Raw genomic sequence first — 15,171 nt, 5'->3', positions numbered from 1 at the left:
GCTTTTTGATGAACGGACGTGCACAAGTCTCTGCTTAAAAGCAGGTCAATTGACCTCAGACTCAGAAGCTCTCTTAAATGGCGCTTATCAGGCACTCGTAGAAACAAAATGCTTCTTATCAACAACTGTCTGCAACGACACTGAGTCTTTGAGTGGAAACATCAAGAAGAAAACAGCTTGTAGAGCGAAAATAAAAGCAGAAGATTCTTCCCCTCAATTTACTGGAATTGATATGTATTTCTTTGCTGAAAACAGTTCTTTGTTTCGTATATGGGAAAAAACCATATTGCGAAGAGTTCCCCGCCTTAATTTGTTTTCTTTCAAGATTTATTTGTAAGATGAAAGTATTTAATTGAAATATTTATATTTTTTAGTTTCGGAGTTTGTAATCCTCAACCAAACTAGTTCAGTTTAAAGGTCCTGTCCCTTAATAGCCATCGATTAGATGGTCAAAAACCAGATACAGTTACCGTTGAATCGGATACATCATTAATTATTTCCCTAATCCATCAGCATCCGTCAACAGCTTGCGCCTCTCACCTCGCCCAGTCTCACCTTTGCCTCTTTGCCTCCAACTTTCTCACACTCGGCCGGAGCTGGATATTAATTAACCATGCCAAAATAGCGAAACTGACCATTAACACAGAAAAGGTTGAGCAGCCGAGAGAACTATTATCTCTCTAATGGGCGAAAACACACGCGTTGTGTATCCTGTAAGGGGATACTTTCCCGGCTCATCAGAGATTCCGGCACGGACGTTTCCGAACTTCCACTGACCGCTGTCCAGTTTCGAAAGCAGCAGGAGCAAGAGCAACCCCTTCGCCCAGCTTGAGACCTCCTTGGAATCCTTTCTTCTCTTTGCTTAAGCCTTTGTTTTTCTCGGCATTGTCCTGGGCACCGGGCACTTTGCATAATCAATAATCCTTGTCGCTGGCCCGCCATTGTCGCGCTGACCAACACGTCTGAAAAGATAAATTATGGTTTGTAGTCAAATTGAAGGCAAACAATCCCGGACAAAGACCAGTCTGAGGGAATGCAATGGGTTGGAAGAGGTGGGATGGGGTGGGGTGGTCATCCGATCGCCCCGAAGACAGCTGCCGTGTGCTTCAAACCGGACAATGTCCATAGGGATTCCTCAGCTATAAAAGTTTGTTTTAATATTTTTGGATTTATGATTTGATTATTTTTTTAAAGACACAAAGCACTTTTTGTAGGATGAGTTGAGGTGACAAACACATAATTTTAGCATTTTTGATATATCTTTATTTTAAACTAAGTGCTTATCTGCTTAATTTCTATAACTCCATAAAATATAGGGTATATAAATATAACACCCCCTCGTTTGCAATAAATCAATTGTCCTATGTAAAATAAAGTCAAATATTTACAGTCCTATGCTATCATAAAAATACCTTTTTATTTTCAAATTATATTTAGCAGCGATTTCAACCGAATCCCTACCTTAGGCAAACATAATCACAAATTTATTTAAATTGCAGACTCCTACAGATTGGATGGACAAAAAGAAAGCGGATGGTTGACCTTTTCCACTCGCTGAAATGGCCAAAAGTCCTTAGACAAACGGCCAGCTGTGCAAATGTCAAGACGTAAGTGTCAAAATGCTCATTAATAACGTCATCCTTAACGGACGATAGCCGCAGGATCGGAAGGAAGCGAGGACAAACACACACATGGCCGGCTATGGCGAAAGATGGTATCGATGAGAATGCAAAAAGCAAAGGTACGGCTAAGCCATCGTCAAAGCGAAGTCTGGACAATGGGCAAAGTTCGTCAAAGGATGTTTGCGCAAGTAAACATTGGAAACTATACGCCAGGATACGACGGTGTTGTCTTCCTCTCGGGATGTGTGTGTGCGTCCCGAGTGTATGGCAGTGTTAAATTGAAAAATTATGATAAATAGCAGAATGGAAGGGGGGGTTATAAGTTGCACAACGGAAAACCCAGCGAAACCCACATCCCACTGAGAGGAGAACGTCTTCGTCTTCGGTGTGAGTGATATGCAAAGGGATATTAATATCAAAAGGGGTTGGGTGTTGCTAAAGTGTGCACTGGTCTATAAAGGAAACCCATTCGCCACGGGATATCATTTACGATGCCGTGTCGTTTGACCGCCCAACGGGACTTTGGACTCTGGACCGTCTTAACCCCTTTCTGCTTCCTTCGCCAGCTTCCGGATCCTTTGTTTATCTACCCGGCAATACTTCACATGAGCTTATCATCCGCAGCGCGAGTGTTTGCGAAAAAAGTTTGCCAATTCGCGGGGGGTGTGCAAAGGGGTTATCTTTTTTTAGTCCTTCTGTTGACAATTGTCGTAACTTTGACTTTGGTCTGGTGGGATATTCTCGGCTTAGTCGTGTAATGCCCCGTTTGTCTTTATGGTCCGCCTTGGACGTTGGCTGGTGATTACTGGGGACAGGGGATTTGCTGGCTGTTATCGCAGGGCACATAACTTGCGCTACTTTATTAGTCAGCGGGGTAAGACCTTCAATCGATGTAAATGTTTCGCTCTACGAAGGCACTTTCCGGCTTGTAGCCGCACTTCTGGCGCCACTCCTCCATCTCCGCTTCCCGAATCACGCGTCTCGTGGTCAGCGAGTCGATGGTGCAGACGACATCGCCCTCCAGCTCCTCGCCCACCTGGTCCAGTTGGTCCAGTCGATCGTAGACGACGCCCAGCACACCGTGCCGCCTCAGTCGGTTGCGAATCTCCAGGCTGGTGGTGCTCTCGCCATAGGTGAAGGCCTCCAGATCGAACTGATGCAGGAAGGCCATCGTGGAGGGTTTGTTCAGGAGGGAATTGGCGTGCAGGGTGAGACCCAGGAACTCCAGGGAGTGGCAGAACTCCACGGCCTTCTCCAGCACATTCACCCTCTGATCTGCGTACTGAACAGGGGCACTCGGATCCTCCACAAGCAGGGTCACCGGATACAGATTCTGCTTGTACCGAACCATCACACAAATATCCGCATCGAAGCTGCAGAAGACAATGCGTCGCTTGCCGGCATTCTTTAGGACCAACTCCAGGATGGTGTCCACATAGAAGTTGCGATCGAAGGTGGGCTTGAAGCTGCCACTCTCCCAGCGCCGCAAGTTGGTCAACTGGGGCCATTTGATCTCGATGAGGAAGCCCATGCCCACGGGAAGGTTCTCATCGTTGAGAAGGTCGAGCAGCAGGGGAAATGGTCGCTGCTCCTGCAGCATCCTGTCACAGGACATTTCGCAGCCCTTGCTGCCAGCGAAGCGCAGGACCTTTACCTCCTTCAGCTGCTCATAGGTGAACGCCTCCAGGGGCACGACTATCAGATCCTTTCGCTTGGTCCCTCCCATCGCCAGAAGCATCAGTTTATTCAGTTTCTCGTAGGCAAAGATCAGCAGATCCACATTGGCCAGCAGATCCTCGTAGCAGGGCATTCGTTGCAGCAGAAATCGCAGCACAAAGTCATGGTACACCACCACCTGGGCATCCTGCGTGAGCTGGACATCCATCTCCACCATGTCCGCATTGGCCAAAGCAGCCTGCTTGAAGCCGTACAGAGTGTTCTCCCTTACCAAGTCGCCGCCTATGCGATAGGTACTTCCCGATCCCTTGTGGCCGATGTTCATGCACAGGCGACTCTTCCGCCAGTAGCGCTCGTAGCTGCGACTCAGATCGCAATGAAAATCGGGCAAAGGTCGAATCAGGAGGTAGCGCACGCACATCTCCATCAGCGGTCGGTGGGTGGAGGCGCAGGTGATCTTCACCCGGGCACAACCCTCGGTGTCCAGCAGTTGCGAGGGCATCAGGAATCCATAGCCGTAGTGATAGGCTGGCTCATCCGGGGCCGCCTTATGGGCGTAGGTGTAGAGATCCAGGCGGTAGAGAGTGTCCGCCGGAAAGGCGATGGAACAGTGGAACAACTGCATGTCCTCCGGACCGCAGCGAACTCCAAACTCCGACTGAAAAGCCAGCGGTTTTTGGGAGCACAGGTTGACCACCTCGACCTGGGCCAGTCGCAGATGAAGGTCATCGGGGTTGCTTTCCCGGGTGTCCAAATAGTGCGACTGGCGCGTGATGGATGAACCCACTTTGAGGGGTTCTTGCTTCTCAGAGCAAGGATTTTCGGGCACCTCGAACATGGGTTGCACATGAACGTACAAAAGCCTCTGCTTCTGATGCTGCCAGATGAAGGGAGCATTGAAGATCTTCAGGTGAACAATCGTCTCCGTAGTGGCCCATCCCCGATCCACCTTGTTGTCCTCGTCGTCATCGTGCGGAGTTCCAAAGGTGTCGCACCGCTTCAGCATGTTCTGGCAAGTGCGGATAACCCGCGGCTTGAGCTGCGACTCCCAGAAGCGGATATACACCTCATCCGACTTGGGATCGTGGATCACCACACAGTACCGATAGTGGATGTTGATGTTACGGGGTATCTCCAGATTCGCCTCGAACTGGTAGCACTTGCAAATGCAGTCGATGCACTCGTTCTTCGCCAGGAGGTACACCTTCTTGGGATCCCAGTTGCCCAGAGACTGGCAGTTGCCACTGATGGCCACGTACTCATTCCCGCTGAGTTGACGGTGGAATTTCACGCAGAAGGGCCACTCGGTTGTGGGAATTGTGACCGGAGTCGGTGGTTCCTCGGCATCCTGGGTGGTCCTAAGTTCCTCCCCCTGCGCCTTCGGCTCACACTCTTCCCGCTCGGTGGCAAAAAACCAGCGATGCATGGCTTGGTGTCCTTATACAACGATATTTTCTCAAAATAGCTTAAATCGTTTGGATCTTGTACAGAAACGTAATTTTGATAAAAATATTTCAACAAATTTCAGAGTGTGTTTGACAGATGAGAGGTTAAAAAAGAAAATAAATTTAAAATTGTTTCCAAATATTTGTAGAACATTACTTACATACTTATGTATTCAAAATCCAAATTCATTTAAGTTAAAAAATTGGATTTCATTGCTTCCTTTTTTTAAAAGCCAATTGAATCCAAAAATCCCCCAGTAAAAATTCCAAGTTCTGTCTATCACATGACAAAACATATCATTAGCTAACCACAGAAAACCACACAGGACTACACTTGGGGAATTTTCTCAAAACGCAATGAAACTTTCCCACCAAAGTCAACTAAGCATCCTGTCATATTTCCCGCAGGAAGTGATCTTTTGATCCGGAAACTATAAAATTGGTACACCAAGCCCGGGGAAATCTCTGTGTCGCGGAAAAGGCACGCAAGTCTTCGCTCCCCTTAAAAACGGAAAAAACTGAAACGAGCCACCTGCGACAGGATCAGGGGAACAAAAACAAGGATCGCTGCAGGGACACGTAAGGAACTAAAACAGGGGGTTGTACTACTGCAGTCCTGCTCAAATAGGAAAATTAGGCGGAGTTATAGTCAGGGGAAAAATGAACATAATTAGTGTGGGCTTTAAAATTAAATTTTAATTGTAGCCTCGCCCAAAACTGTTTGGTAAACTGTGGGAAATTTTTAGTCACCGAAATGAATCCAAATATAGAAATGTCAGTCTGAGTGTTTTGCGTCCGCAGCGGTGACAGTTGTCAATGAAACCATTCCGGGCACTTCCCAATTTGAGTATCTCACCTTACCCAAATCGGGGCAACACTTCGCTGGCTTCCAACTTGGGGCGTTCTCGAATTTCTCTGGTGCCTAATCCGCTTGTTTACTAAACAAATCAGCCGAAAAGGGGTGTCACTGAGTGGCAGGGGTGGGGTGGTTGAGAGGGGTCTCCAAGGATGGATCGAAATTTATGCCCGTCAACAGCGATTAAACAGCAAACGAGGCAATCAAGACGATCCGGACACATGCCAGAAGACTCAACCCCAACCGCAGATGCTGCAACTCGTTAACATATTTTTCTCTCCAATCTGCTTCATGAAATCGAAATAAATTTGAGCTAAGATTTAAAAAAACCAAGGAACTTTAAAATGTAAAAATACATGTTTTTTTGAAATCGTTCTTTTTTTGCTTAAAGTATCCATAATCAAATAAAAATCTGATACAAAAATGGCAGCTAAAATATTTAATAAAAAAATACAAAATATATAATATTAAAATAAATATAATTTATATAATATATTTATTATTTATTATACACTGTAGCCCAAAGTTTAAACTTGGGGAACAGGAAGAGAACCGGAGTAAGTATAATATTCTGCAAAATGTATGTTTATAATATATAAATATTGTTTAACCCCCTCCAACTCTTTGCGTGGGCACATCGACCTCAAGTCTGTCGCAAGCGAGCTCTCGAGTTCGTTCTATCCTCCTGCAGTGACACAGCACAAAATTTGGACACATGTCCGCTAGACCGCAGAACGAGTGCCAAAAGTGCTGTCCACCAGCCATGTCCGTTTTCCACTCCTCGTCCTTTTGCCCGACCTCGTCCTGTGTCCACACAACGGCAGCTGGGATGAAATCGAGACCGAAACCGCCGCGCCTGCGCCCTCGACAGCAGGTAGAATTGGAAGTCCTTTGGATCTATTCGTTTGCGTGCAGAAACACTTGACTCAGATTGTTTTGGACCCTGCGGTCGAGATTTTCATGGGTGTATTGTGGTGCAGTTGCAAGTGCAATTAAAGGGCAAACAAAGCAAAACCGCAGCTTGTGCCCAGGTAGATCAGGGATCAACTGTCAACTGGCTGCCGCAATTTGCTTGGAGCACTTCCTGGAAACTCAATACACGATCCTAATTAAGCATAAAGAGACTAATTTCCCCTATGCTCCATTGTGTGGGAAAATCTAATTGGAAATCTGTGAACAAAGTCGCCTTTCTCGCGGTCTTCAAATTACGCTCATTGCTCCGAGGTATGTGCGCAGGCGCTCTTAGATACACGGGAATCGGGAATGGGGGGGATTACTGTGGAAAATTCGGATTTTCCGCTTTGTTTTCGTCGTGTAGTTGAATATCCTTGGGAAAGCCGGCGATCAGGATTTCCTCAGTGTAAGAGAGCGGTAAGTAAACAATATTTTCTACAATATTTACGTGATTTTGGAGCAGTCCGATTTCCTGGTGGAAGTCCTGAGGCAAACACGGATACAGGATGTTCTTACAGGTTGGACAGGATATCCCCAGGACGTTCATTGGATAAACAGGTGTATGGTGGCATTTTCCCAGGATAGAACGGGGATCAATCCGAAATGAAATGGTAATATTTCCCCCCTTTTGAAGCGGTAAACATGTCAATAAATCATCCCAGCACTTTTATGTCATCCACTCGATGGAAATCAATAGCCGGAAAATAGTTTTCCAAGGCGAGCGTAAAACAAATCCAACACCGAAAACACCAGAAATCACAAATTAGCTACACGAAAACTATAGTGTGAGAAAAAACCCACAGGCGACAGCATTTAAATACGGGAGAAATCATTGACACATGGGACTCCGACTCCGTCGGTTTCTTAACCTTATAGCAACATCTGGACAAGTATTGAAAAAACAATAACAGACCCTTAAGTGACATCCACTGCGCCAGGATCTTTAACGGCAACTCGCCCGTGGAAGATTACAATTTACGACTGAGGCTGATTCTCCAAATATTTAACCAGAAGTTGGGGGCACAACGTGCATTTCTGAGACCCATTGGAATTTGTTACACTGCAGTGGAGACGGAAAAAACAAGCGGGAAAAAATGGAAAAATCTAAAAGATTTCCGTGAGAAACGATACAGGATGTAAGCACATGTAAATGAGAGGCGGGCGAAGCTAAACTATTTTAATTGGACTGGGGGGAAATCTTGGCAGAGAAACTTAAAAAATCCTTTTTCCATCGCTGCTGCTGATTTATTTACGATTTTTACGAGCTGTGATCTGAAACTCGAAACTGGACTATCTGTTCGGCCTGCTCCAGTTATAATTTCTTCCCCGCGATAAGCCTTTATCGCCGAACAGAATAACACTGAAAATTGAGCAGTTCGAATGTTATTTACGAGCCGAACTGGCGTCCAAGATAAGCCAGCTGAGATTACATGGGATCAGAAGGGCCACAACCAACTCAAATTTCACATCTAACCAAAGGGCGAAGGAGTCCATATTATGACTCAATAATACTTTCAATATTTATATCAATTGTTATTAAATATTATTGGACAGCCGAACAACCCTTACCCTCAACCCTTTCGTTCGATCCCTCCTGGAAATTGGAAACCGCAAGGAGCAATCAAAGTCGGCGGCGAATGTGAGAATTATTGGGTTTCGGCAATTTAGTTTCTCGCAAAACGAGGGTGAATATGCCCAAGTGTTGGGTGTCAGGGTTCCGGTGCATTTGAGCTTCTGTTTCTGTCGCAGATCGGCCCAAGTGGTCACTCGAAGGTAATTAACCGGCTGAGCTGAAAGAAATCGTATATCACGGAACATAAGCGATCCCGGATGTGTCGCTTGGAATTAGCATAGGGCATGGAGGTGGGATATGCAAAGCGAAGCCCCAGATGTTTCCACATCGGAACCACTCTTATCGGACTTGCAGACTTCCGCCTGCCCACTCTAGACTAGAGGTTCTTGATTTCCCCAGATCTGCAGGTGTGGGAACCAAGAAAACTATCTCGAGATCGACCCGACCCAGATGCAATGTAACCATCACTATTATCGCTTGGCAAATATTTACCCCCAGATAAATCACGTTTAAACTGCGGTCCCCGAGAGCCATTCTTTTCATTAGTTTCGTTGGTTCAGTTGGCTTGTTGACTTGTTACTGCATTACGCATACTCGCACTTCCTTCGGCCCTCGACTAAGTTGGTTCATTCATAAAATTAGATTCGGCCGGGGCGTCTGCTGCAATCCGAATGGCATCCCACAGATCTTGCACTATCTCTGGGACTCAGATATTCGGAATGCCAAACAAATGTTGCCGCTAAGTGTAAATAAGTTTCGGGCAAATTCGTTCTGTTTGCCCCGCCGTGTTATCTCAACGTTCTTTTGATAAAAGTTTTCTTGAAATGCGGTAAGCAGCTGGCTAAATTCGAGAATCTTTCCCACAGGGCGATATTCTTGTACAGACGCAATTATTCTAGCAAAGACTGGAAATATTGGCCCGTTCTGGATTTTTGGGCTAAGTTCAAAGGTCACGCTCGGAGAAAAACCGAGCAGAAATTGGTAGTTAAACTCGTTTTTCCCTGTCCGAAATCGAGTTGGTTCCTGATCTATTTTTAAGCCCCGATGAGAAGTTTTCGTCCATTTTGACCTTTGACACCGACCGACCCGAAAGCACTCACCCCTAAGCGAAGCCCGCCAAACGGGATAGTTGAAAACTAACCGCTTTCGGGACGGAAAGTGAGGAGTTCCGTTCCGTTCGCCATCATTTGATTATGAATTAAAGACACAGACTCCGATGCCTGGCGATCAGAGTTCAATTGCTCAATTAGCCGATCGGAACTCCTGTGCTGGAAGTTGTGAATGAATGGGATCGCTCATAATTTCCACGCAATCACAATGCGGGGACGCCATGCGGAGTGGAGTGGCTCCCAGTGGAGCTGGCTCTTAATCACGTTAATGTTAATGGCATTAAGCAGCTTAATCGACGGCAAAGATCTAAGCCCTCGCGTCGATAATCAGCCACGGAGCAGAGCGGAGGAGCGACCACCCAGCCAGCCAGAGTTCGACTCCTACTCCGAATGCGACTTCGTCTAATTAAAAACAAAAGCCCGCCGCCTTGTAAATGTCAAGCGATTGCCACAGATCACGAACTTCTGGCTCTGCTGTTTTGCAGTTGCAAAATCAAAATGCATTAAGCAAAAAGCAAAAAGCAGCCACAATTAGCCGGCAGACTCGAAGTCGGCAAATGACAAACAAATGAGCAGTTGAGCTGGGGAAACTGGGGAAACAAAAAAAAGCACAGAGGAGAATCATAATAAAATAATTGACGGAACCGGGGAACTGGACCCCTTGTATTGACATTTGCCACCGGGGGCTGACACGTTTGTCCGCCTGACATTTTAATACGACTGCTTGCGAAAGCAGAGTTTCTTCTCGTGTTTTTGTCAAGCGATTTCATAAAAGAAGGCCCAGGCAATTGAAAGGGGTCAAGCTGGGGGCAGGGTTGGGTTCCTGGGTTGGAGCAAAGGTTCGGCTCATGTAAATATTTATGTAAAATAGTGCCGAAATAGTTGGGCTACCCCATCGTAAATCTTCCCCAAAATTAATACCTTTTTGTGCCCGGTTTCCCACCGCTCGGAGCATCTGCTTGGAATGAAGACAATGGACGGCCAAGTGAGAACGCCCACAAAATGACCATGAAATTGCTTACGGAAGGAAGTTCGGCTGCCACAAAAACACCGCCTAAAACAATTGCTTGAACATTTAGCACGCGGCACGGGAGGCGAGAGTGGAAAAACTAGACTAAAATAGTTGTCCCCGAATGGGAATCCAATGAATGGTTTCAGAATGACCAAAGGGAAGTGTGCCTGCCGACATAAAAGGCTAAAATGTCCATAAATATGGTCAATTATTTTGGTAGCCGGACAAACACTGGACCTGCGTAGGAGGCGGCCGCCTTTCGTCAGCCCGTAAATCAAGGAAAAAGAAAGAGCCAGATACAATGGCTTTAAGGTAGGTGTGTCACCTTGCACAACAATGGGCAACACCTTCTGGCCGAGACAAAGACATCATCGCTGACTGACTGACTGACTGACCGGCCAGGGTTCTAAACTATTTCCTATTCGGTCCACACCCACGGCAGATGTCCTTGCCACCAGAAGTCGATGCTGATGCGGCTAATGCGGTAATTAGATAATACCTGAGATGAGGCCTGCCAGAAAAAGGCACGCGGCACTTCCCCTTTTTTCGCCGACTTTGATTTTGATTGCCCGGAGGCTGACAAATACGGGTTAACAGATTGCAATCAGCTGGGTAATGCGATACTCGGGCTCGGATCCGATACAAAACAGAAACAAACAGAGAAACTCGGCAATTGTCGCGACTCAACCTCAACTCGTTGCCACAGTTGCAACCCCTTGAGGGCAGGAGATCTGTAGCCCGGGATCTGTATCAATTTCGGTGACTTCGGGGCATCCCTTTAGCGAGCATCCTTTGAAATCAAAACCGCAAGCATTAGTAAGCCCATTTTTTGCGACCTCTTGTTCGCCAGCCGCAATTGTAATTTTATAACCCAATTTGAGATGATTTTACCCAGCCAGAGGCAATTAAAAACGGCTAGGTTGGGCAATCCAACTCAATTGAAACGGCGAATAGATATTTGATACTTTGCGCTAGATGTTTTGATTAGGCTTTAATTTAGTTCAGTTTCCATATATTTACCAGCATCCCCGAAAGCATCATTAGGGCTAACCCTTTCCCATAAACCGAACTCCGAACTTTGAGCTGGTCAACCCTTTGGCAACCCAGCTGACCAATGGTCAAATGTCAGTTACTCGTGATCTCCCAGCGACAAGGGCAGCTGCCGATGATCTTTTCTCAAGATGCTGCTGCTGCATCCCTGCCTCCAATCTTCAATCTTCAGTCAACCCCCGGGGTTAACATCTTGTTTCGCAACTTTGTCAAACACAATTAAAAAACACACACGAAATAATAATGAAATTTTGATTAAAGTGCCAGCGAAGTGTCAATCACAACAAAATAAGGATGTTTTCCGAGGATCAGAATTCGCAAAATGGTATTGTAATATTAATTAAGACGAGTAGGGCAGGGGAAAAATAAGAATCAAACGGTTCACTAAGCAATAACGGTGGCTTGTTTTCGTATCGGGGAAAAAACCCCTGAGAGTGCTAGAAATTTCATTAAAAATTCCCTCGATTTATCCCAAAAAATTCGAGTTTTTCTTTTGAGGAAAATAATACAAATCATGCACCCAAATCCCAAAAACGGAACAGAACTCTTCGAAACGATGTATGCAAATGCAGAAGCCGTTGCGGGATCATCGGGGTCAGTCTTTCTTGTCCAAACCGAAGGGTTGCTCGACTATTTGTCCAGGTGTGTCCCAAGGAAGATCGCTCGCTGATGTGATTTTTCATTAGAAATCCATAAAACTGAAATCGCAAATTGCGCTGCCGGACAGCTTATTATGCGTGACAGCATTTACGGCCATGACAATCGTATCTACATTGGCATATAATATCTTCAGGGACTTGAGATAGTCGTATGTTCCGCATTCGAGGCAGCTGCCTTTTCATCAGATACTTGCCCGGATTCAATTAGCTGCAGATTGAAGGAGTTTTAGAGGGAGGAAGACATTTCTTGGGTCCCAGTTTTATGATGCTTATCAAATGGAACCTTCGACTGGGCATTCCTCAATTAGTTTGGTATTTCAGACTTTATTATAGTGTAATAAATGTATTCTTCTTGATTAGTGAGATTCGACAAAGTAAATTCGAGAGTTTTTGGCGGGATTTCTCCATCTATTTCACCCAGATTCAAAATTCGATCAACAATAAATCCCATTTCTTCTATTCACACATTTTACTATATCAGAACCTTTTTAAAGGTGCCAAAAATGTAGCGTAATCTTAATGAAAATTTGGCGAAAATCTCCTTGGTCGGCGATCGAACAAAACAAATCCAAAACAGTCCATTGTATGCAGCGGATTCCGTTCTGAGCTGTCAATAAATATTTATGAATATAATAAAGTCAACTCCGGGGATAAGAACAAAAAAAGTGATGCCACGCGGCTTTTCTTTTTCTTCCCTCCGCGAGGGAAAACAAATTTGTTTGCCTTCATTGCTGCTGAAATGTTCAAAGGAATCAAGACGCCGGCTCATGAATATGCAAAAGGTAAGCAAAAATATTTGCAGAGCCCAAGGAACTGGGTCAAAGGTTACTGCACACGCACACACACCCAACTTTTCAGCCAGGAGATTTTCTCCGGGGTGTGATTTTCTATGAAAAGGCATATGCAAAAACCGCGCTACCTCCCCTTGCATTTTTCCTCCTCTCGATGCTGCGCCACCTCTCACCACGTTCCGCTTGACAATTATTTTTGGCACATTTTCAATGGATTTTTCGTTAATTTCCGTTTGATTTTTGAATTCTATGCGCTGCTTTTTTCACCCATTTTTTCGGTGTCCGGGGGAATGGAAAAGCGAAATGCGAAAATTTCATAGTTACAGTTACTGTTCCGTGGCCAGTATCATTAATAATGATTTTCAATTTGATGTGTCGCCGGGACTAATTCGATTTTTATGTTCTGCTTGTGATTTGGCGAAAAAGTCGTTTGGTGATGCGGAGCTTGTTTTCAATCTATGGGATGACCACATAAAATTAAAAAAGAGCTGTTGAAAATTTCCGTTGGAATTTAATTTTATTTCCGACGAGTCAAGGTGCCCTTGTTTTTCCTGTGAATAGATTAAAGTTTCCCATGGAAATCTCCGTTTTGGTCCAGTTCTAACGGTCAAATGTCCATCAGATGCCAGAAGTTCAGTTGTTTAACTGGACCAAACCGCTTGTCACCTCTGAACCCCGCCCCATGTCAGCATCAATTAATAAAGAAAGTTCAACATTTTACCCTAAAAAAAGGAGAGAAGTGAACACACTTTTTGATTTACCTCCTTTCAAAGGAGTCAGCGCTAAAGGGCCGAGCATCTTTGATCTTCCGCAGATCGCCCTATGAACCCCTCCTCAGCATCATCCCTTTACCCACTTTTTACCCTCTCCTTTCAACTTTGTTTGCCTTTGAAGAACTCTTTAAAAGAAATTAATTTTTTTCGGGTATTTTGCACCCAAAAATGTCGACGAAAAAAAGGGGAACTAAGCATCTTTTGATGAGGCAGCATCTTGGTGGTTCGAGTTCAAGGATCTCGGGTTTAAAGGGCGCGAAGGGTGAGAGGTTCGTTACTTTATTGGCAAAACAGCCATTTATTAATTGCGCCGATTAGAGGTTTTCGGGGGCAAGCTAAAAATAATGCGATTTGAATTTCTAAATCGAAATCAGTCTCTGTTTGGAATTAGGAATTATCTCATTCTCGTTCTCGATTAGGTCACTCTCCATATTTGTTCTCAACTATACTTTATAGTCAATTTTAATACGCTCTGCTGATAAGGATTCCCGGAAAATAAATAAATTTTGTAGCAACCAAACCGAATCGAGCAGCACTAAAAAATTAACAATCCAAACAGTGATAAGCGACCAAGAAATCGGCCAGATAAGCCGCACTATATTCGAGAGGAGCGTTTAAAAGTGGAAAATTCAGCCGTATCCGTAAGAGGCCATCGATGCTTTTTGGATGCCGCGTGCGCTCCACTTTACTGCTGTCTTTGTGGTCGCCAACTGGGAAATTCTCTTGTTTCGCCGGTTTCCTTTACAAATTTTCCAATTTTCAACCCCCCAACCCCCAACCCAAGAAACGTTATCTGCCATCTCGCTCGAGCGGTGGCAAATTGGAAGGGGGAGTTCGGGTCCCAGTATTTGATTAACAAATAAAAAAGAGCTCTGCTCCGCTCTCAAAAAATATAAATACCCAGAGTTGCTCAAAGTGGGTGTGGCTATGCATTGAGTGAGTCCGCTTTGAGTGGAAACGAGTTTCGTTAAGAATGCTTCTTATTGCGACCATTTCAGTGGGTAGTTTTCCAGTTGGCTTATCTAACAGAGCTGTCTGTTACTTTACAGTCTGTTCTTTGCATTTATACTGTACTTTTTATAGGAACGTTGTGTAGAATTTATGGCAAAAGATCAAAAAGGGATTTTTTGAGTTATTTGAGATTTTTATTTTCAAAAGACCTAGTAGTATTTAGTATTTTTAAAATTTTAATAATATTAGATCCTTTGAATTTTGTTACTCCATTTCTGACTCATTTTAACGTTTTGGGACTTATAGTTTTTAGAAACAGCGCCAAAGAATATTTTTTATCAGAAGCAAAACAATAATTTTCTCAAGAACTCACAGCCTTTAATTATGTTAAATTTATACATGTTTTAGTTTTTTAATGAATTATGGTTTATCTAGAGCGCAGTTTCTCGACGCCTTAACCGATTGCTTCACAACATTTGTTGGCCAATTTTTACAACCCGATTTCCCCATCAATCAATAAGAACTGGTATCGATCAGCATTCCCGTTAACCTAATATAGAAATCGGCGGCCGGTGAAAAATGTTAAATGGCGAAATTCCTCAGCGAGAATTTCTATCAATTAACAACCTTTCGAAGGCAGTCGGCTGGCAGTCCAATCCGAGCTTCATCCACTCCCAAGAAACCTCGCAGCTTGTGCCT

The 15,171-nt window shown here is 44.7% G+C and overlaps 1 protein-coding gene across 1 annotated transcript; it reads right to left on the bottom strand.

Moving 5' to 3' along the window:
• Positions 1-2,230: 2,230 nt before the first annotated feature.
• Positions 2,231-4,834, bottom strand: LOC108056537 (glycerophosphocholine phosphodiesterase GPCPD1). The gene has a single exon (XM_017140350.3). It carries the CDS (start codon positions 4,723-4,725, stop codon positions 2,506-2,508), a length of 2,220 nt encoding a protein of 739 aa, XP_016995839.3. The 5' UTR covers positions 4,726-4,834; the 3' UTR covers positions 2,231-2,505.
• Positions 4,835-15,171: the final 10,337 nt, after the last annotated feature.

This window comes from Drosophila takahashii, chromosome 3R (genome assembly GCF_030179915.1).
Source record: "Drosophila takahashii strain IR98-3 E-12201 chromosome 3R, DtakHiC1v2, whole genome shotgun sequence".
In the NCBI taxonomy this organism is placed as follows: Eukaryota; Metazoa; Arthropoda; class Insecta; order Diptera; family Drosophilidae; genus Drosophila; species Drosophila takahashii.
Note: the sequence above shows the minus strand (reverse complement) of the source record. Positions and strands in the feature narration are given on the sequence as shown.

Excerpts from the sequence above, each read along its gene's own strand:
- LOC108056537 (XM_017140350.3), bottom strand. The coding sequence starts at position 4,725 with ATGCATCGCTGGTTTTTTGCCACCGAGCGGGAAGAGTGTGAGCCGAAG.